Consider the following 24,332-nt stretch of genomic DNA (forward strand, 5'->3'; position numbering starts at 1 on the left):
GTCCCGCCTGCCCCAGCTATATGTCATTGTATGTTATGATCAGCCTGTACTGCACACAAAACAAAACTTATCATTGTATTTATGCACATACAAATACATCCAATCAAATCAGACCCTTGTCATAACATATCTGAATTGGTTGATTAAAAACAACTCTAAATAAATACAAAGGAGTTACTAAATAAGTTAGCATGACTCAAAACTAACGAGTCAACAAGTTCAAATGGGACATGCTTACATTTCCTGAGGGAATAGGAAGATAGTGCAAACATTTTTTAGATTGGACACAGAGTGGTGCCATAGGATGAAAGTATTGTTACATCTTCGTTCACAAAAAAGGGAGAGGAAGCTAACTATAGGCCCCTCAATCTAAGATCCTGGGAGAACTACTAATAACTTGTCAGCACAAGATTAAAAGCTCATTTGGAATATAATGACTTACTAAGGACTTACTAGAACTTGCTTAAATAATCTGAAATTTAAAAACCTTTCTGATCTAGTGATGGTCACAAAACAACTGTCAATTGTAAAAATCCATCTACTGCAGTAGTGTCCACTAGGAAAAAGAAAATCTATCATCCTCACTTGACCTGCCCTGCATATAACTCCAGATCCACAGCAATGTAGTTGACTTTTAAATGACTTCTAAAATTGTCTAGCAAGCAACTCTATTGTATCGAACAACTGCAAAAGTCTAATAAAAGAAATGAGTCCGGACTGACAACCCAGCAATGATGGAGGGACTTACAAAGGTACACAGCCCTGTCAACTCTGGAAAGTCATCCTAAAAGTATCTGGGGCTATGTCAACATTGAAAGAGCTGTCCCATAAACGTAAGATAGGATTCTCTGAGAATGACTGCATCCCAGCCACCACCATTATGATCCCTGGGTTTGTCCAGAGTCTGCACACAGAGATGGTGGCAACATTGGTTTACAGTCAGGAAGGAGTTTCCAGGGATTCTTCAACATTGACTCTCAACTGCATGAAGTTTCATGGCATTAGTCAAACATGGTCAAGGAAACCACCTACAGATTATCCCTACAGCCCCTCAGCTAATAAGTAAGTTCCCCTTCATATTGAACACTACTTGGAGGATGCGCTGAGGGTGGCAGTAGTACTCTGACTGGGGGACTTCAATAGCCATCACGAAGAGTGGTTCAGTAGCATCACTACTGACTGAAATGATTGAGCTCTGAACAAACTAACTGCTGGACTAGGTCTTTGGCAGTTGGTAAGGGAACCAACAAGAGTGAAAGAAGTACTTGGCATCATCCTCAATAATCAGCCTTGGTCAGATAATTCTGTCCATGACAGTATCAATAATGACAACCACAGAATTCTCATGGTGAAATCTCCTCCTTCACATTGAGAATACCCTCTCATTTTGTTTGGCATTGCAACCCAAATACCACCCCAACACATGCTGAATGGGATAGATTTTGAGCAGATCTAACAACTCAAGGCTGGGTAGCAGTAAGGTACTGTATACCATCAATGAAAGGATTTTATTCAAGCACAATCAATAAACTCTCAGCACAGCTTATCCTTCATTCTACCAGCACAGTCAAGAAAAGGGATTGGCCCTGGTTCAAAGAAGGGTGCAGGAGAGCATTACATAAGCAGCACGAGCCAAAGAATCCCAAAACCAAAAGCTCAGATCTAACCTCTACAGTCCTGCAACATCCAATCATAAATAACGGTGGACATATAAACAACTCACGAGAGGAGGACGATCCCCATATATCCCTATTGTCAATCATGGACCATCACTACAAAAGACAAGGCTGAAGTAGCTGCTTTTATCTTCAACTAGGAATGCTGAGTTGATGATCCATCTTGGCCTCATTCCGAAATCTCCAACATCCTGGGTGTCAGCCTTCAGCCAATTTGATTTACTCCACAAAGTTGAGAAATGGCTGTCGATATTGTTGGCTATGAGCCTTGTATTCTTGTAACACTGTTGAAGAATTACCTGCACCTCTAGTCAGCTGCTTTGTTGTAATTACAACACTGGCATCCGGTCACCAAAATAGGAACTTGCCCTAAGTACGCTCTATGCACAAAAAGCAGGACAAATCCTACCTGGCTAATTATTCACCCATCAACTGATTCTCCATCAGCAGCAACAGTGATGGAAGGTGTCATCAACAGTGCTTTCCAGCAGCACTTACTTAACAATACTGTTCGCTAATGTGTAATCTGGGTTTGCTAGGGCCACTCAATTCCTGAACTATTTACAACTTTGGCCTAAACAGAGGCAAAAGGACTAAACTCAAGAGGATGTGAAGATGACTGCCCTTGACATCAAGGTCGCATTTGACAGAACATGTCATCAGGGAGATCTAGCAAAATTGAAGTTCAAGGGAATCGAGGAAATCTCTCTGCAGATTGGAATCATACGAGCACACAGGCAGATGTGATCATTGGAGGTAACTCATTTCAGCCTCAAGACACCACTGCAGAAGCTCCTCAGAATAATGTCCTAGGTCCAACCATCAGCTTCGTCAGTGCCATGAGCTCCATCATAAGGTCAGAAGCAGGGATGTTCACCGAAGATTGCACCGTGTTCAGCACTATCCACAACCCCTCCGATACAGAAGCAGTCAACGTACATATACAGCAAGACATGGACAATATCTAAGCTTGAGTTGATAAGTGTCAATTAACATTCACCCACTCCAGTGAAAGAAAAACCAACAATTACCTTTTAACCTTACAAGGTATCACTATTATTGAATCCTCCACTTTTGATATACTGCAGTTACCGTCACTAGAACTTAAATCAACCATATAAATGTTGTGGCTACAGGAGTAAGTCCGGACTCCCCAAAGCCTGGCCACCATCTGCAAGACACCAGTCGGGAGTGTGTTAGAATACTCTCTACTAGCCTGGGTAACTGAAGCTCCGACACAATTCAAAGATCAACACCAACCAGGACAAATGAAACCAGATTAATTGGTACCCCATTTATCACCTTCAACATTCTCCCCTCCATCACTGATGCACTGTGGCAGCAGCCTGTACAATCATTGCAGTCATTCACCAATTGCTTAGACAGTATCATGAGCTTTACTACCAAGAAGGACAAAGGCAGCAAATGCACACGAACACCACAACCTGCAAGTTCCTTTCCAAGCCATACATCATCCTAACTTGGAACCATATATCTGTTCCTTCACTCAAAGTCCTCTCCAACAGCTCTGTGAATTGACCCAAACCACATGTACTGCAGTGGTTCTCATTATCATCTCAAGAGTAACTAGGGCCGAAAATAAACAGTGGTTTAGCCAACTCATATATATACATTTTTTTTGAAAACTGCTTCAATTGGGACTTTTCAATAAAGAATTGAATTTATAGTGAAGAGAAAAGAGATACAAGAAGAAAGCTAGAGTGTAAAACTAAATTGGACAACGTTCAAAAAACTGGAACATGCAATATGACCCCATCCCATACTTTTAGCTTCTAGAGTAAGATGCATAACAGTTTGAGAGAAATAGGGAACCATATTAGATTTCTTTCTTTACTTACATACATACTCACAATGAACACACAAAATCAGAAGTAAGAAGTACAGAATCAATCAGCCATCATTCATCTTTCCCAATTATCATTTTCACTGATGACATGTCCTCTGAAGTCAAAATGTCAACAGTGAGCAGGATAGCAACACATCAGAAGAACTTCCTGGTGAGAAGAATACTTCCCAGGGAAACAAGCAAGCACAAGGCAGCTGCGATTTACTACAGCGAACCATTAAATGAAACGATTTGGTAAGGATGAAGAGACACAATCAAATGGCGAACTCAAAGTGAATGCATGAACAGAAAGATCTGTGTCTCCATCTGCACAAGACTTTTACAGCAAAGTTGAGAAGCAGTTTAAAAACATACATGAGGTCCTCAGCTTCATAAATGGTAAGGAAGGTATGATAAATCTGTATAGAACACAGCCTAGGCCCTACCTGGTCAAGTATACACATCCCCTTTTAGAGATAATGTGAATGATTTAAAATTAAGGTGTAGAGATTTAATGGGGGTGAAAGACCTCTGTTATATAGATATACTTCAGAAACTGGAGTTATTCCATTTAGAACAGAGAAGGCTTAGGTGAGACAGGGGTATTCAAAATACTGAACAGATTTGATAGGAGAGTAAAATAACATTCCCATTGGCAGAACAGCCATTACCCAGAAAAGACAGGCTTAAAGATGATTCATAAACAAACCAAAAGGTGGCAGGTGGGAAAATAAAGAACATGACTTGTTGCAATTTGTAAAGCGTGCCTGAAAGGATGGTAGAAGCAGATTTACTCACAACATACTATGGGAACTGGATCAATACTTGAAGGGGAGAAAACTTGCATTGCTCTGGGAAACAGCAGGGGTATAGGACTAATAGAAGAGCTAACTGAGCCAATATGAATATTTCCTTGACCATCATTCTCAAATTTGGTGTATCACGCAGCATTCAACTCCCAGCCCAGCATTCCAGGTATTTAAGGGAGACAGTGATTAAAAGAAAATTGTCAGCCACCTTCCTGTTTCTTTTCTTTTCATTCTCTCCACGGAAGTTACTTCTCCAATAACTCAATAGCACAATTCAAAACAGCGTAGCTCATGTCTGAATTTGTGACCTGAGAATAAAATGCTTCTTTGTATTACCAAATAAACAATGTATAATTTGAAAATTGCAGGTATGGAGTACAAAGAGTGGGAAGTGGTAAATTATTTAACAACTCCTCCCACTCCCAGTCTTGGCAGTTACCTAAAAAAGCAGGAATTGGCTTATCCGGTCATTCAGGGGTCTTATCCAAAATGCCGGTAACAAACTTTAGTGCAGCCCAGATGAGGAATTATCTAGAAATACCTTCCTCATTCAGCAATATTTCATTGGTCCTAGATTTGCATTACTTGTTTGGGGACTATTTCTGCACAACAGATTAGTGAAAATGAAGGAGAATTTATAAGTCCAGCCAGGAGAAGGGTTGGGATCTCAGTTGACACTTCATTTTGAAGTTGTCTCCAGTGTTACAACACTCCCTCATTAGTGTGTCAGCAGGGACTACATGATCAAGTCTCTGAGTTTGAATATATGGTTCAAGCCTCATACTCATAATAAAATTTCTACCATTTGATACTTAAAGTGATTGGGGTTTAGACATTGAAGTAGTCCATGTCCAAATGTAGCAAAACCTGGACATCTAGGTTTGGACTGACAAGTGGCAAGTAAAATTAATGCCACAAAAGTACAAAAGAAATGACTATCTTCAACAAGAGAGAATCTAGTCATCGTCCCTTGATATTCAACAGCATTACCATCACTGAATGCCTCGCTTTCAACAACCTGTGGATTACCATTGATCAAAAACTGAAATGGACCAGCTATATAAATACAGTGGCTGAAAGTGCAGGTCAAAAAGCTACAAATCATGTAGCCAATAAATCACTTTCTGACTCGCCATGGCTGACTCCAAGGCATAAGTCAGTAATATAATGCAATACTCCTCACTTGCCTGGATGAGTGTAACTCTAACAATACTCATGAAGCTTGACACAATCCAGGATGACACCATGCACCAAATCACAGTTGCAGCAATGTATACCGCCTACAAGATGCATTGCAGAACTTCACCAAATATGGTTAGACAGCACGTTCCAAACCCACTTCCATCTGGAAAGACAAAGGCAGCAGATACATGGGAACACCACCACCTGGAAGTTGCCCTCCAAGTCTGACTTGAAAACATATCACTTCTTCTTCACTGTTGCTAGGTCGGAACTCCCTTCCCAGTGGCATTGTGGGTATGCTCACAATAAATATACTTAGGCAGTTCAAGAAGGCAGCTCACTGCTACCTTCTCAGGGACAGTTGGGGTTGAACACTAAATACTGACCAAAACAGGGAAGCTTGCATTCCTTGAAAGAATAAAGAAATATCCAATGTTAGGCCCATTTCAAGTTATATGTCTAAATTCATGAAGTTGATTAAAAAAAGCTAAAAGGAGAGGGGCATTGAACATAATTTTCCCTGTACTCACTGTTAATTTGCTTCCAAGTGAATTCCACAGGGTCTTAGTCAAAGTTGCCACATCCAGAGACTGGCGGATCCATTTGTCCAGATCTATGAAGGTTGCAAGTGCATCAGTAATGGGCTTTGTCTCTGGATTCTGGAATAGGCAGACAAAAAAAAATAGTTAAATTGAAAATAGTTACACTGATTTCTAACAGCTTATTCTCTCCACTCTGTTATGTTGCCATATATAAACAGAAGCAGATATATACCTGAATAATAGTTATGAGATGGCGAAAAGGCAGGAGATTGACATTAGGTTGATCAACTTTCACATGCAATCCACAAAAGTATGATTGGGCAAATAGTCTCATTTTCTGATTCAAACTTCAGTTTAAATGGTCCAAGCGCACGTGATGTAGAATGTTTCAAAAATGAATTGCACAGGGTTAACAATACAATTATATTACAAAACTTGTTTTGTAATTGGAATGTATTTGAGGTGATTCTTTATCAACAGATCCAAGTAACACAGCCAAATCATAGTGTTCAGAACAGGAGCAAATGGCATTCTCCTCTGTACACCTGGAGAGTGGTGTGTTAGAAGTGACTCTGAACTTCTACTAAAAATGTTACATGTTAAATTGAAGACAGAGTTATTCACGTCTCTTGACATCAAAACATGGGAAAATTAGTTGCTGGTCTTCCCAAGAACTTTCAGAGATCTAATGCAGAGAATTGTGAGGTGATGCACTTTGGTCAGAAGAATGTAAAAAGACAATTCAAAATCGGGGTTACAATTCTAAATGTGATGAAGGAACCGGGTGTATCTATGCACAATCACTGAAGGTGGCAGGACAGGTGGAGAGAGACTTTTTTTCAATTTTTTAATAGGAGCAGAGAGTACAAAGAAAGGAAAGGAAGTGTACAAGACATTTGTTAGACCTCAACTACAGTCCCATGTACAGCTGCGACCACTACACTGTAGGAAAGGTGCAAATGCATTGGGAGAGATTACAGGAGCGACTTATCAGAGTAGTTTGAGGAAATTTCAGCTATAAAGATCAATTGAATTAGTTGGTACTGCTGTCCTTGGAGAGATAATAGTCGAGAGGAGGTCTGATTGATGTTTTCAAAATCACAAGCAGGCCAGATAGAATAGATTGGATGAAGCTGTTTCAACATGTGATAGAAACAAGATGAGAGCGCATAGATTTAAAGTGTTATGCAAACAAAGTGAGGGTGATGTGCGAAAGACCTTTTTCACATAGCAAGTAGTTAGGGCACGGAATGCACTACCAAGAAATGTGGTGGAGGCATGTTAAGTTGAGACAATCAAGATGACATTAGATGTTTCTCGGATAGTAATGATGTGCTGGGATATGGGGAGAAGGCAGGAGACTGGCATTAGATTGTCACCACTTGCTTTCCATCTACTTTTGTGTCATCTGTAAACTTAAGATTGGATTTAAAAATGGACAGAACCAAGGTTGGTCTGCAAGATTTTAAGGCCTCTGCCTTTTCCAAGGTTCTTAGTCCTTATACTCAGCTTAAGCTGTCTAGTTGATTAGTGTGTAGGAACAATGGAAGATTTACTTCAACAAATTCTATAAATCACTGAAGGAAATAATTGGTTAGTTAGAATTTCACAATGAAAATTAAAGTCTTCAATCTATTGAAAATCTATTAAATCATACTGAAAGCTTTTGGAGCTCCACTATACTCCAAGTTTGAGTACATTTATTCTGTGGGATTCTGTACAATGTCAATGAAGATGTAAGGCTGGTCTTTATTTCAAACGAATCATGTTCATTGCCATTGTGAATTATGGGTACTGGTATCTTTAGTGTCCAGAGCAATCCTAAGTAAAACCACTCTCCACAGCCATTTTATGGTCATGCTGTAATCATGAGAGGCCTCATGGAATTTCAGAACTTCTTATTTATCTATGGTAGTCCTGCTACATAACACAAGCACACTTTACTCCAATTCCCCTATGTTGATCAAAGTTACTGTTTGATGTAACTGACCTTTTGCAAGCCCCAACTGAGTTTCCGGAGCACATCGATGTACTTCTGGACCTGGAGACGTATGGATTCATGGAAGACTCTGTGCAGGCTCATAGAAAGCGAGGTATTTGAGGACAAATCGAGGTGAAATCCTTTCAAACTTTTCTTGTTCTTTTTCCAATATTCACTGCATTTATTTTAATGATTAGAAGAGGGGGGATAAAAGTACAGTTTTAAGGATTGCAGGCGTTGTGTTGGCTTGGTAATCCACATAAAACAATCAATACCGGAATGCTCTGTATTAATGAGGGTTTTCCTCATTTCCCTGATCCTCATCTTCTACCAGTTGTCTTGTCTCAGTGCTAGATCCTCTAAAAAGTGTAGTACAGAACCAGTAATATGGAACAATTCAGTCCCATTTGATTCCTTTTGACTCCTTTTAAAATTCTTTTAGGGAATCTGAGCATCATGTCGATGTCAGCAAGTAGGCAGAAATTTTATGCACCTCCTTCAGTACATTCATAGCACACTGTAAATAAAAGCAAAATTCACATGCACTTTGCAAAGATAACTCTCATATTATGCCAGCCTTCTGATATTACTCTGGTGGGCAGAAACTTGACCTTCTATTCCGTGCGTGCGCACATTTGTTGTTGCCTTTAAGACTTTATAGCAGACAGTAGAAATGATACTCAGAAGAACATAATTCATTAGACTTTTCAAACATTCTTGCCTCAACATCAATGGACATAGGATCTGAGCATCAAGTAGACATTCGAGTGCTTCTAACACAGAACCACAATATCAAAACTGTAACACAATGCAGATGGTTTATCTAGTCAGACCAATAAAAAGCTACTTTAATAGGCACAACGGGTCAAGTTTTCACTCTTGAGATGAGTAACGGGAGCTTGGAAAATTTCCAGCTTCGCTCACCTCTTCAGGAAATACTGACTCCAGGCATTCGCTCATCATTGTTGGCCACTGGAAGCTGTCTGATGTCAGACCAGCTGATCTCAGAAGGACGTCAGAAACCCCCCGTAGAGGCTCCCAGAGTGGAGCAGGGCTTTGTAAAAAACCCAGCTCCATCTGTGGGAGCTCATCTCAGGTGTAAACAAAAAAAATCAGGTAGGCACGTAGGCATGTAGCCTCTCTCTCTCTCACTCATATTCACACACACACACACACACACACACACACACACACACACACACACACACACACACACACACACACACACACACACACACACACACACACACACACACACAAACACACACACACACACAAACAACTCCATCAATGCCATCGCATGCCGTGTAAGCATTCCATATGGTGACCTAGGCCAAGGTATGGTCCTTGTTCCTACCCTCTATGCCTTTTTCATGCCATGGCTTGTTGTGGCAGGCTCCCTGCAATCACTCCTCCCGTTCAGCAGCTATACACTCTTTAAGAAGCATACCGTATATTTGAAAACAAAATCTTTAAAAAGGAAATCATTTATCTCTTCCCACTAAAACACTCTGCATCCTGATAGAAGTTTCATTCAAACAGACATTTAAAGTTTCACATAAAAACCACTTAAACCTATGTCAATAAACATTGTGCACGTTATTTCTTTACCCTTTTACACATTGGCATCATTGGCAAGGCCAGCATTTGTTGCTCATTCATAATATGCTATTTTAGAGGTCTGGAGTCACAAGCAGGCCAGACCCGGTCAGAACAGCAGATTTCCTTCTGCAAAATACGTTAGTGAACCAGATGGAGTTTTACATCAGTCAATGGAGGTTGCCATGGTCGCCATCACCAGCAACTTTATGTTAAAGATTTATTCATTTAATTTAGTTTACACTTAGTGGGATTTGAGCTCACATCAATTGTGAATTAGCTACAGCTTTGGGTTAATACACCACAATGTACACCTACTGATGATTTAGATTGATGAGTTCAAACATTCAAAGCTGTCAATGACTCAACATTTTAGATGCTTCAGCTCTCTAAGCACTCTATTTTGTTCTAACTATGCATCCTAATTAATCATTCTAATTTGTTTAATTCATTCTGAGCAGGTACGAAGTTTCATTTTAAAGGGATTGCAAGTCAACCTAACTTGGCAAAAATCTAGCCATTTTTTAAGCTGCCAGCCTTTAAAAGAGCATTTCAGCCTCAGTCTGGTAGGAAGCTATTGAAATGATGAATGTAGTTGAAAAGAAATTCACACAAATGACAATTTCTCACAGTCTAAAGCCCCCCCATTCTGAAATCAAACTGGAAAAACAATCAAAATTGCAATTGTTCTTTGAGGTCTTGAGTGTGAACAGAACATCAATTGAAATTCATTTCCAGTTCCATTCAACAGGATAAATGCTGACCACATCATTGTTTGCATGAGATTGCACTAATAATGTGGATGAGAGAGGAAATGGAAAAGAGGAAGTATTGTTCTTTTGGAATTACAAATCAAATTGGATTTCATCATGCTGCAGTTCATCATGTTTATTGCAGATCAGTTCAAGTGAATTTAGGACCAAAATGAAACAAACCATCATCCGCTCATCATCCCTTCCCTCTTTTTTGAATCAGCTCATATGTTTTCCACATTCAACCCGACAGTTTTCAGATACAGCTGATCTTGTTCATTTTCACTCTTATCAAATTTCAGCAAGTAGATCTCTACAAATAGCTTCTTTACTGAAATCTTGGGCATAACGGAAGGATTCACCCATGGTTGCTTCATCTTCGTCACTGTCATTCTTCCCTCTTTGAATGTTGATACAGCTTTATTTTTTATACATAATATTAAGAATCTGGTTTTCTACCATTGAGTAATATAGCACTGAAGAGGCCTTTTGATCTATCACATCTGTGCGAGCCTATCTACACTAATCCCAATTTCCAGCATTTGGTCCATAGCCTCGAATGTGATTACATTTCACTTGCTTTACTTCCTATACAAATACAAACTGAAACTGTACATTCAACAGTCAGCACATCGCATCAGATCCCTGACGGCTGAGGTACACCCAGGGATAGTTTATATTTCTAGTTTTCAGTTTTGGTTTAGACTTGCCGTGGCTGTTGGGTCTGTGAGATGGCCTTTGTTCCGAGTTCTTCTTCATGAACGGTGTGGTTGTGGCTTTTTTCTGTTTCCATTACAACAGTTTTTTAACCCCTATCAAAAGGTTTAAGAATTCCCACCTCTATATCTCTCCCAAACAGTGAGCTTCAGATTCATAACACCCTCTGGATGAAAAATAATTCCCTCAAATCTCCTTTAAACATCCTGCCTTTCACCTTAAAATTTTGCTCTCATGTTATTAACCCTTCAACCAAGCGGGCCAGCTGCTTCCTATCCACCCTGACCATGCTGCTCAGCCTTCTCTGCTAACCCGTACCTATCCAGCCTCACTTTAAAATGCTCCAACCCAACACTCTGGTGAATTTTCTCTGTACCCCCTTCAGTGCAATCACATCCCTCTTGTCGTGTGGAAACCAGAACTACACACAGCTGTCATCTAATTAAAGTTTTGCAAAGCTCCAACATTACTTCCCTGCTCTTACAATCTATGTCACAACTGATAAAGGCAAATGTCCTGTATGCCTTAAGTACCCTATTAACCTATACTGCTCCTTCAGGAGTCTGTTTACAAGATCCCTTCGCACTTCCTAGTTTCCTGCCATTTATCAAATACTCTCATGCCATGTTACTTCTTCTTCCTGAGGATCATTGTTAACCTATTTTAATGAATTCCATATTGTACACTATACTTTAAACATTTGATAACTTGTGGTTCATTAGTCAGTATAAAATGCACTAAGCTGTCATATCCATCTTGGTTACTACAGGAACTTATACTTGAGCAGAGCGCTTTTGTCACAAAAGATCCCAAAGCTCTCAGGAGCATTATAAAACTAACTAAGAATTCATATGACAAAGTGTGGTGTTATTTTTATTTAAACTGTTACTTTATATTACATATTAATTAGGGGTTAAATTGAAGAATATCAATATTAGAAAAAATAATGGTAGTTGAGAGATTAATGACATTCAAGGTCAACAAATCCCCAGGACCTGACAGCCAGCATCCCAGAGAATACTGTAGGAAGTGACCCTGGAAATTTTGGGTGCATTGGTGATCACGTTCCAAATGTTATAGACTGTTATAAATATATAACATTACAATCGCTGTGATGGGCAGTTATTAATGAACATCTTATTTGTCATTTACTATATGACATTTCAAAACATCAACTTTTCTGCTCCTCTGATGCTGCTTAGCCTGCTGTGTTCCTCCACCTCCACATTGTATTGTCTCTGACTCCAGCATCGGCAGTTCTTGCTACCTCTACTGCTGGTCTAATTCAGGTTATACCTGACCTACAATTGCTACTAACTATCCATTTTCCACTGTTATGCCTAAACTTCAAGCCTACAAATTCAGAGAAAACAGCAACGAGGGAGTCATTTAACATTCAACGTTTACAATTGTGAAGTCATCTAAACTGTATCAATCACACCTACCTTTTTCCCCTGAACTCGTACCTTGTTTGTTTCGCAATGTTTTCAAAGCCACAGAGAACAACATAGTTTGTGAATGCTGTAAAGTACCTGAAAAGAGAAGCAATTACTCAAAGGAGAGAAAACATACCCTGGATCCTGGAAACTCAGGAAGTAGCTGAGAGAAGACTAGAGTGGCAGAGTGCAAGAGTTCAAAGAGAAGTGGCCAGTGCTGAATGGGGAAGAGGACCCATACTCTTATGCTGGGCCAGTTGCAAGCATCCCAAAATGTCCAAGAACTGAGTTTGAACCTGTCCTTCACGTAGATAACCCTTCCACAGTTTGTAATATCTCCAATTATACCCAACAAGCAAATATCTTCAATTGCACAGAGATCCAGCTGAGAGGCTCCTTCACACATGCCCAAACATATTACAATAATCAGTGACTGCCTGAAATTAGCACTGACTGATTTGCACAATAAGAGCTCATGGTTTTCGGCCTGATTGCCAACTCTGTTAATAATGCAGTCTATTTTTTATTAGGGGTAGTTAAGTGCCATTAACGATGTACTGTGTTTGGGGCTACAAAATGTTTAGTGACAGAGTGTAGACCACTGGTGAGTCTAAACATAAGACTCATTGTTCTTAGTGCTATCAGGCACAGTGGCACAGCAGTTAGCTCTGCTGCCTCAGTACCAGGGACCTGGATTCGATTCCACCCTTGAGTGACTGTCTGTGTGGAGTTTGCACATTCTCTCTGTGTCTGCGTGGGTTTCCTCTGGGTGCTCTGGTTTCATCCCATAGTCCAAAGATGTGCAGGCCAGGTAGATTGGCCATGCTAAATTGCCCGTAGTGTTCAGGGATGTATAGATAGGTGCGTTATAAAGGGATGGGTCTGGGTGGGATGCTCTGAGGGGCGGTGTGGACTTGTTGGACCGAAGGGCCTGTTTCTACACTGTTATGATTCTATGAAATGATCTTGTTAAGTAAGTGCAACTAAATTACTAGTCAAGTATGAGTACTAAAAGCTATTGGGAGATGCATGGACTATATCAGTTCATTTGAAAGGTAGTGCAGATCTCACTGTCTCTACCCAAAGACTGTAAGAGGTATCACATTGTTGATTCTTTCAGAACCATTATCTGGTACTCACAGGGTGTAAAGACTGTGAAGAACCCATTAGAAAACAGGTTCCTGGTGAGCAGAGGAAGTATTGGACCTGGAGATTCTATAGTGACTGCCAGAGGAGGCAAAGGTTCTTACCTGATGTAAATATAAAGACATTACCATGCAGCCAAAAGTAGGAGGCCCTCCAGCTTAGGAGGCAAGAAGGAAAGAGGGTACTTCAGAAGGGCAGCCTACAAATGACATCAACTTTTAATTTTAGAAAGTTGAGAATCTGGCTACAATTGGAGCAGGATCCTTTCCAAAGGGCACATTGTGCTTTGCAGCTGAAGTTTGGGAGTCTGGAAGAGCCTTCATGGCTGCTTGAATCATTGCTGTGTGGCTAAACTTCAGGAACCTGGAGGCCAACTTAAAAATTCCAGTTGGCCCTCTACAATTGACCCAGGGCTGAAATGCAGCTAGAAAACTGTCTCTCTGGCCCATGAAGAAAATTTACATAAAACATTCCCCTCTTCACTCCTCCTCCATACCTACTTCCATCTGTGATGAAAAATTAAGCCCTTAATAGTGAGTCATGCAAATTAAACATGGTACATTCCCTCCTCTAAAGGCAATGTTTCTGCTGGTAACCTGCCAAATACCAGACTTATTGGAAGCAATGTTACCATGTCAGAAGTTGATATTTCAATCCCCATATTAATTGTCCAGTATCATTGTAGTCAGGGTAGCCAAATGGTTAAGTCCAATTTTGATCATTTCAAATATTGGTTCTAAACCTTTAATGATTTCCATCTGCAGGGCACTTGTAACCATCAGCTGACTTGCTTACCAAATGTAAACTTCCTTGAGCCGTTGTGTATTTACAAGTAGGTAGAGCTCCTTTCGGGTCAATGTGTCCAAAGTATCAGCGAGATGCAAACAGTGTTCTTCTGATTCATTGTAGAGAGCTTCCAGACTCTCCTCCAAGACAAGGAGAGCGTCTTTCAACTGTGGCTGGCTCTTTTGATCAGAAGTTTCTGTAAAGAAGAAGTGCTGTTCTTACTTCTGTCCACATAAATGAAGGAGAGAGTTAGGCTGGTAGATGTTGTACCAGCCAGCCGACAAGTCTAATTGACAATAATGGTACTGAACACCATGAAGAGCATATTATCAGGTAGACAATTCAATACTTCCTGTTTTACTCTTATAGTCCAAGATAAATTTCTAGCTGAGCTAGTTCCAGGTAAGAACTAAAGAACAAAAATAAGAGAAGGCCATTTATTCTAACAGCCTGGATCAGTCAACAAAATGATGACTGATCTAATTGTGGTCTAAACATCACTTTCCTATCTGCTGTCCATGACCCTTGAGTTCATTATCAATCAAAAATTTGTCTAACTAAAACTTGAATATTTTCAATGATTTAGCATCCACTGCCAGCCACAGAAACAAATTCCAAACAAACCTCTAAGAAAGCGCTCATCACCTTCTTAAACGGGAGACCCATTATTTTAAAACTGTGTTCCTTAAATAAACATACAACTGGTTCAAACCCCAGTGAATTTAGTAGCAGTGCGTAAAATTCCAACAGTCCACTCATTGTTAATTTGACTTGTATAGCATCTAGAGTTAACTTTCCACTGCCTTGATTTGATCATTAAAGTCAGCAGACATCTGTTCCATTTATGGTTATTATTTGAAAACTTAAATGGAACAGATCTGTGCTGATTTTTCTGATAGACAATGAAGACAGTGGAAAGATACCTCTAGATTCTACAGGCGGTTTTGCCAGACAATCACTCACTGTGAACATTGCTCAATCCCAGAAGTGCCAAATTGATGAAACATCTCACTGAAAAAGTAAAATAGCTAGGTAAGATGACGGAGAACAAGCAGAGATGGAACATTTGGATTTCCAGAAAGCTTTTCATAAAGTGCCACATAACAATTAGTGAGCAAGAGTCTATGGAATTGAAGGTAATATTCAGCATTGACTGAGAATCGGTTAGCAGTCAGCTAATAAATTATAAGAAAAAACTGACTATTTTGGGAGTGAAAGACAAGTGGGATCTACCTCCAGTTATTCACAATATTTATCAATGTTATGGATCAGGGAATCAAATTTCATTTTTCCAAGTTTATTGATCACAGAAACTAATTGGGATTGAGAGTAGTGAGCAGGAGACAAAGAGGTTTCAAGGTGATTTGAACAAGATGAATGACTGGGCAAATGCATGACGGACGCAGTCAAATAGAGATAAGGGTATTAAGTTGACCATATCAGGAGGAGAAAAAAATGGCTGAGTATTATTTAAACAGTGACAAATTAGGAAAGGTTAATGCAGAAAGGGTCCTTCTGCACCAGTCACTGAGAGCAAGCACGCAGCTGCAACAAACAATTAGAAAGCCAAATGGTATTTTGGCCTTCATTGCAAAATGGTTTGATCAGAAGAACACGGAAATTTTACTGCTGTTGTAAATCTTGAGATCATCCTGGAGTGCTGTGTGCAACTGTGGTCACTTGGCCTAAGAAAAGATAATATTAGCATAGAAGGAGTGCAATGAAGGTTTATCAGGCTGATTCCTGGGATGACAGGTTTGTCATACAAGGAGAAGTCTGGTCAATTGAGTCTTTGTCATAGGAGTCTGGAAGAATGAAGGGGGATCTCTTTGTAACAATACCGAGCTGGACAGCATGTAGCTCCGTTACACGTTCACTCAATGCCAACATGTTTTGGCTCTCAATGCACTTTATTATGTTGGTGTCATCAGAAGCTTGGATACATAGCCCTCTATCCCTCAGTGAACTTCAAAAAGGCCATTGCTAAATGCAATGAAGAGCTTAAGGCCCCAAAATGTTTCTGTCGGACACAATATGAATCAGATCCTGTCTGATAGATTACATAAGCAAAAAAAATATTTTTCTAAACGTGTGTGGGCACTTTCAGTTCATATCATTTTTCCAAATACTTATTTCCTGTCCTAACCCAAAATAACATCCTAGTAACGTACATAGCTCATCCACAAATAAAAAGATATGTCATAGAAATAAAAACAATGATTCAGATGTTACATCATGACTCAACTTTACTTTCAAATGGGGGGTTTTAGTGACATTACAATGGTCATATGAGGGATCATCTCAGTTTAAACGTAAGATGTAACTCTGCAAAAATGCCCAGACCAGTACCTTCATTTGCCCTTATTTTGAACGAGTGTCAATTTTGTGGAATTTTGTGGATGATTTTTCTTTGAGCCCAGGCAATGTTTCAAATGCAATTTTCTGCTGCTGACTTCATGGATTATATATTATCTTCCACAATGCCAGTCCTTGTGAAATCTTGCATTCCACAGAGGCAGGAATGCAGACCAGTGCCAGGAATTTATAGCCCTCATGTTGCTGGGGCCATTTTAAAGCCCAACTGCACATCATTCCAATCACTAAATCAGAAAAAGCCATTTCGTGAGTTGGTTTGTAATTTCAAACAATATGGCTGAGACTGACATTGCCCTTCACCAACAGTGATCTAGTGGATGGGTGGAGGAGGGACAGGCTGTCCTTTTTCCATCCAGGACCACCAGAGGAGACCACGGCAACTGATGCTGCCAGACTATGTGCAGCAGCTAGCCTAATCAATGTAGTATCCATGTCTCACAGAAACATGCAGCAACACCACAGGATCATTAATGACCTTTTTCACTTTATGAGTGTAAGTGTTGCCATCTTCTCTCAACACCTCTTATTCACTAACTCCACAACTGCACCCATCTCCCATCAAGCTTCAAGGACCACCACCCTATCAAAGCAAGCAGTATCTTTTCTCGATGATTCGCATCCATCCCAAACTCCTAACCCTTTCCACTCTCTGCCCTTCCTGCTCACTGCTGCTCCTGACTGAGGACAGACCAGAGCCTGGGCTGATTTCTACATGGTTTCCTGGTCTCGGTAAGAATTAAAAATTCCCAAGGCTGGCTTCTATTTTATCTCTGTTAATTGACAATTTTTTTTAGAATAAATCTTACCAATTTATTTTCTTCTCCCCACTTGCAATACTGTATCACTTCAACTTCATCTATCAGCCCCTCTAAACTATCTCATTAACTGAACGCTCAAGTTAATATTCCTCTTCTGCTGTGGCTTTAAAAATTATTGATTACTAATAGGTTTGAGAGAATGAAGTTTATGAGGCATAAGAATCCTCTTTGACTCAATCTTAAGTTATTTTAAGATTAATCAGCATTTGACAATTACTTACCAGCCTTGACAAGAGGCATTAGAATGTGAGTTTTCAGGTCAGTCAGTGAATTCTTGAAGGACTGCTCCAGCTTGAACAGATAGGCAGCTTCTCTTTGGCATTTCTCCTTCAGGGAAAAGAAAACAATTTTGATTTTGGTGAAGAAGCCCAGATCAATAATGCTGAACACTGCACTTCGTCTGAAGGGAATAAAACAATGACTTAGGTAATGCCCAGCTTGAAGTTATATAGTTCACTGTTCCACTGTTTTGAGTGTCTAGGAGAGAATGCGAATATTTTAGAAAGGTTTAGAAGAAACACTGGAAAAATCAGAGGCATAGTGACCAAATAGTATTAAAACCGTAGTTCTGAGTATTGTTGATGGAAGTCACATTTGCTACAATGTTTCGTCTTGCAGACATGTTCATGAAATATAAACAAAAGGCACCACACAGAAGGAAAAGGAAATTGGGTTGAAATGGACTCAACACCTGCAAACACAAATTGTTAGCTTGCAACTCCAGCAACTGAAACCAAATGTAAAAGGAAGTTGGTTTATTATTAAGTTGATTTTAACCAGCTCAGTCATTTCCCTTTCTTGTAGTCTGCAAGTTATTTCACTCTCACCTTACAAAGTAAAGCTACTGGAAGTGCCAGATTAAACAGATGGCCATCACCAAATAAAAGTAGGGTTGATATTTTGATGGTAACACAGAACAAGAGGTCTTCTCAAATTGAAAGACTTTGTAGCATAAAAAAATTCCACAAACCAGTTTTGAGAAACTAGATGAAACAAAAGAATAGGCCTATGCTCAAACGATCACTAAAAGTTAGCGGACAGATTTATACAATATGTAATAAAAGGATGAATGAAAAATTGACCTTTATCATACAAGATGAATACAAAAGGTGAGGAAGCTATTTTCATTTATATAAATGAATGCTAAGAATCATCTAGAGTATTGAAGTATTAAGCGTATAAGCATCTATATTCAAAAAGGGCAAACTAATTGCAGATCCAAAAGAATATAGCAAGGCTTCAAGAGTTAAATTAAGGACGAGTTGCATAAATTTTGAATGCTTTTCCTGAAGATTAGAGAGAACAAAATTTGAACACATCAATCAGCAAAAGGAAACATTAGTCGGGCTCAAAGGGCCTCATAGCTTATTCTCATTCTCACCCCAATAAAAACATCTTCAGATGTGTCTTGTCAAGTTCTTTACCTTAATTTCTGGCCCCAAGTTAAGGATTGTTCTGGAGCTTGATGCTGACTTTGAAAAAGGTGTATTCCAATTTCTAGAAAGTTTGGCTCTCTGTAGCAGTGCATCTGGATCAGTCTGCTGGACTGGGCGATTTGGCTCCATTCTGTGCCTCAACTAAATATTAGAACGTCCATCTTCCTCTGCAGATTTTTTCAGAAGTGCTTACTAGTTAATTAAAAAGAGAAACATAAATATTTAAAATTATCCTGGATTTTCCAGCTAGTATCTAAAGGAATGACATTCATCATGTAAGTTTACTTGAGAAACTTTCACACACTTATGAAGTTTCCCTAAACAGAGGAGTGTATCAGCAAGAGCGTACTGGGGCATGTGTTGACATGGATTTAATTAGCTAACAGCACACACCTTATTTCACATTCCACTCCCTGTCCATCTGGAAATATTTAGATTCCATAACAGGTATCTGACAGCAGGTCAAAAAGTGACAATTACGCGCAAAAATAATAAAATTGTTAAAATTGAAACATTCGTTTCAGGCTTCAGCTCCATGAAGATCTGGCCTTTTATTTTAGCGATCAGAAAGTCATTTTGAACACTGCATCCAAACATTACTTTGGGGAATTTGTTATTCAGCAATATGCACCTGGGGGAGATAAATGCTAAAGCGTTTGCTAACTACAGTTTTGCAACCACCAGAGAGAAAGAGAGCAGTCAGAAGCAGTTTCTTGCAGAATAAACATAACAGCAGAGGTGCTCTTCTGTGAGTCATATCCAGGGAGAAGTCCTGAGGTACTTAGAAGTCAGTGAGAAGAAAGTTCCAGAGGTGTAAGGCTGTGAGAGTACCAAAGAGTAAGGATCCAGTTGTGGCTGGTTGGCTCGCTGAGCTGGTTCATTGTTCCTCAGGCGATTCATTTCCCTGCTGGGTAACAGTGCAGCCTCCGATGAATCATCTGCAGAACAACGAGCCAGCTCGGTGAGCCAACCAACCACAACATCCACAACCTGAGCTACAAATCTACTCTAAAACCTCAGGGATCGACCTATAGGCAAAGCATGCTCAAATTGGCACGAAAATGGGAAAACTACGCCAAGACTCAGAGCGCTCCCCGCGAACAACTCTACGTCAATAAACACTTAGAGCTAGACCCCATATATGCTCCATTGCGAAGGAAAACCGGGAGTGAGGTAATCAAGCTCAATGGACCCCAGAGTTTAAATAACAGGCAGGAAAACACAAAAGCACTTCATCAGAGGCTGCACTGATGATGTTACCCAGCAGGGTCATGAAACACCTGCGGAACTACGAAACAGCTCGGCGAGCCAACCAATCTCAACACCCAGGACCCGAGCTACAAACCTACATTAAAAACCTTAGTAAGGATCCACAGGCTAACGAAGGCATGAGTATAGAAAACACATATTAAGTAGGAGTGAGTTGAGTCTGCAGGTTATTTTAAGTGTTTCTGAAGAAAATGGCATCCAAGGAGTACCAAAAGGAGACTGATTATAGTAGCACCAACTGATCAAGAAAATTTAACATTAGGGCAGAGGTGAATCTATTAAAGGTTTGAATATCTTTAAGGACACTGCTGGGGTTAAAAGGATGATTCTTCTTTCTGATGGTCATAATGGGGTTGTTCCAATTGCTCTTGTCCAGTAAAAAATACATTATGATTTTCATCCGTATAATAAACTTTTCTCTTACTTTGTTAAAAATGCATTGGCAGCCTGTTCTAAAAATGAGCAGCGACTGATCCCCTCAGTAAGCAAAAAGAAAAATAAAACATGTGTTCTATCAAGCCAGGTTCCACTCTGGGATCTGACTTATCCAGTATTACCTTCAATTAGGATCATAACTCTGTTGTCAATAATAGCAAGGCAGAGTGAGGAGGGAGTGCGTAGATCAATATCGAAAGGACAGCGTGTGTGATCAGATGCTGGACGAGAGATAGGAGGTTGGATGGAGAAAGATCATAGAAGGCGTTGGAGCTAAGACAGCTATATATCAATTGCAGCATATTTCCTGACCTGTAAATCAAGAGCATCTTTCCCTCAAAATTTCATGTTACACCTCAAATGCTTCCATACAACAGGTATCAAAGCAAGAAATGTTAACAAACATCTAGTCTTGATCCGTATTTAGAATTCCCAGTGCAATAGAAAATAACCTGAGGGGGGAAAAAGAAGCACTAAAATATACAATCTTAATCAATCTGGCACAGGAACTATTCAGCTGATCCAGCAACAAGTGTTAGATTTTCATGAAGGAAATGGAAAACATCCCAATTTTGCCCCCTCTTGTAGTCACATTCCTCTTATAATGTGGTGACCAGAACTGCATACAGTACTCCTATTGTGCCGTAACCAGCATTTAATACACATTGCTCTTATATTCTATGCCTTAGCTAATAAAGGCAAGTATCCCATATGCCTCTCCAACTTACCTAAATTCTCTGCTTTGAAGAAGCATCTTACCAGACTTGAAATGTTAGTTTTGTTTCTCCCTCCACAGACAGGAAGAGGAGACCATGGCCTGGTAGTATTCACTAGATTTTTAATCCAGAGACCTAGTTAGTTTTCTAGGCACCTGGGTTTGAATTCAGCCATGGATTTTTAATTCAATAAATTACAAACCTAATGCCGACCATGAAAAGGTTGTTAATTGTTGGAAAAACCCATGTGGTTCACTAATGTACTTCAGACAAGGAAACTGTCATCGTTGCCTGTGGCCTGGCCTACATGTGACTCCAAACACATAGCAAAATGATTAAATCTAAAATGCTCTCTGGGCAGTTATGGTCAGTAAATGCTGGCATAGCCAGAGATGCCCACATTTTATGAATAAAAGTAATTGCTACCAGGACTGCCAAGTTTCTCCAGTATTCAGTGTGTTCATCCTCTACCCTCCCTATTACCTTCAGGCACCTATGAATATGCATTTCAAGATCTCTCTCATCTTCAATACTTCAGGTGACAGTTTTATCTGCAAGCCACTCCCAGCCCATTTGGGCCAAATGGTATGTTCCCCTAGCAAAAGTTGCCTTTCCTGAATTTAGAAATTTTATTCCCTGTCCATTCTTATCCTTTCGCAATACTGTCCTAAATCTGGCCAAGTTATGGTCACTATCTTCAAACTGCACCCAACCCTACTGATATGCCATCCACCTTCCGAGACTACCTTCCAAGTATTAGGTCCAGAACTTCCCCTTCATTTGTTGGGCTTTCTACTGACTTCCCAAAAATATTCTCCTGGATGAAATTTAATTATTTTGTTCCCTCTCAAACTGTTAACATTTGACTCATTTTTTTCTTAAATTCATTCATGGGATGTGGGTATTGCTGGCTGAGCCAGCTTTTTTGTCGTCCCCAGTTGCTCTTGTAAATGCGGTGGTGAGCAGCTTTCTCGAGCCGCTGCAGTTCATGGGCATGTCAATCCACTGGGGAAGAAATTTCAGGATTTCTACCCAGCAACAGTGAAGTTACTGTCGTGATATGTTAGCAAGTTAGGATGGTGAGTGGCTTGATGGGAAAGTTATAGGTGGAGATGTTCCGATGTATCTGCTGCCTTTGTCCTTCCAGATGGAAGTGGTCGTGGGTTTGGAAGGTGTTGCGTAAAGAGCTTTAGTGAATCTCTACAGTGTGTCTTGCAGATGATCTGCTGCTGCTGCTGCTAAGTGTCGTTAAGGGAGTGGATGTGGCGCCAATCAAGTGGGCTGCTTTATCATGCAAAGCGTTAATATTCTTTAATGTTGTTGGAGCTGCATTCATCCAGGAAAGAAGGTCATATTCCATCACTTGTTCCTAAAATTATTATTATATTATTATCTTGCATTTTTTCTAAAATTTGATTGTATGTTTGATCATCTATATCCCTGACTATTTGGAGGTCTTTAATACAGTATTTTTGCTCATAGTGTGTTTTTATGTAGTGTTTTTTTTTGTCCTCCTACCTCACCCTATTTCCCAGAGCAGCTAGACCACATGTAGTGCCGTGGTGCCATAGCTCTGACTCACCTCCACACAGTAACAAACATTCATTCTTCCTCTCTTCTAAGGCCAAAAGACAGACAGTTAGAGAGATGCATGAGGAATTTTTTCATGACCTGGCTGGTTCCCCTTTTGTCTGACATACACCCATTCCCCCTCTCCTAGCAGTTCCTCAAAACTGCAGAGTGACCACATCCTGAAATGTGCTGTCCACGAACCTCTCAACCTCCTGAACATATCATCTGCTGCCATGAAAGCTCAAAAGCTCAGAAGCTCAGTGGTCAAGCAGATCCAGTCGGATGCACTTCCTGCACAAACTGCAAGAGCACTAGGATTTTCCAAGGGCAGCAAAGTGGCTCAGTGGTTAGCTGTGCCACCTCACAGTGCCAGGGACCCAGGTTTGATCCCACCCTCAGGTGACTAACTGTATAGATTGTACAGTTTTCCTGTTTCCTCCCACAGTCAAAAGATGTGCTGGTTACATAGATTGTCCATTGTAAATTACCTTCTAATGTCCAGGGATGTGCAGGTTAACTAAGTTAGCCATGGTAAATGCAGATTTACAGAGTTACGGTCGGCATCTGGGTAGGATGCTCTTCAGAGCGTCAGTACAGATCAAAGGTCTGAATGGCCTCTTTCCACACTGTAGGGATTCTCTGATCCAACGTAGTGCAAGATGTGCAAATCTGAGCTAAATAGACTTTAGACCCTTTGTTTTACCCTTCCTCCTATTCAAGTATAGACTAAAATAGTCTTATCTTTGTTCATTTCAGACAAATAGCCAGAACTCCTTGACTCTATTAAGAAAATTCATAATTTACAAAGCAAAACATTATTGAAATATTTTATATTGTACTTACAGCTTTAAATCAAAATCCAGTCACAAGAAACAAGAGAGGAGAAAAGTAGCCAGCAGTTACCTATTTGCTCTCCTGTTTCATTACACTCTATTTTTGTGAAGCAGCTTTAACAGGACTTATCGGCTTCTGGGACCACTCTGCTCAGAGTGCAGTTTAAAAAGTAGCAGCATTATTGCTGAGTCCCACACAAGTTTGCCCAAATGAGGGTGATGCGAGGCCACAATTGAACAAATGTCACAAGGCCTCCTAGCAAAACTGGGCTAAATGGGAAGCTGGGGCGCGCGGGGGTGGGGGGGTGGGGGTTGGTGGAGACAGAGACATCTAGAACAGTGGCAAATGATTGTGATTATTGCAGGTCAGTAATCTCAGCTCCTGGATATCTCTGCACTTGATCT

The 24,332-nt window shown here is 40.1% G+C and overlaps 1 protein-coding gene across 2 annotated transcripts in view; it reads right to left on the reverse strand.

Annotated features, from left to right (window-relative positions):
• LOC125451808 (ALS2 C-terminal-like protein) overlaps nt 1-24,332 on the reverse strand; it is a 92,986-nt gene that overhangs the window by 50,838 nt on the left and 17,816 nt on the right. The window contains exons 2-7 of one of the 2 annotated variants that reach the window (XM_048529408.2): nt 19,091-19,294; nt 17,888-17,993; nt 14,482-14,668; nt 12,571-12,636; nt 8,046-8,211; nt 6,044-6,172 (exon numbers count right to left, since the gene is read on the reverse strand). In XM_048529408.2, the coding sequence (XP_048385365.1) occupies nt 6,044-6,172; nt 8,046-8,211; nt 12,571-12,636; nt 14,482-14,668; nt 17,888-17,993; nt 19,091-19,231 (795 nt within the window). In that variant the 5' untranslated portion in view covers nt 19,232-19,294. Of the gene's footprint in view, nt 1-6,043; nt 6,173-8,045; nt 8,212-12,549; nt 12,637-14,481; nt 14,669-17,887; nt 17,994-19,090; nt 19,295-24,332 lie in introns of both variants that reach the window. The other variant, XM_048529407.2, reaches the window with a different exon arrangement.

Source organism: Stegostoma tigrinum, chromosome 5 (genome assembly GCF_030684315.1).
Source record: "Stegostoma tigrinum isolate sSteTig4 chromosome 5, sSteTig4.hap1, whole genome shotgun sequence".
NCBI lineage: Eukaryota > Metazoa > Chordata > Chondrichthyes > Orectolobiformes > Stegostomatidae > Stegostoma > Stegostoma tigrinum.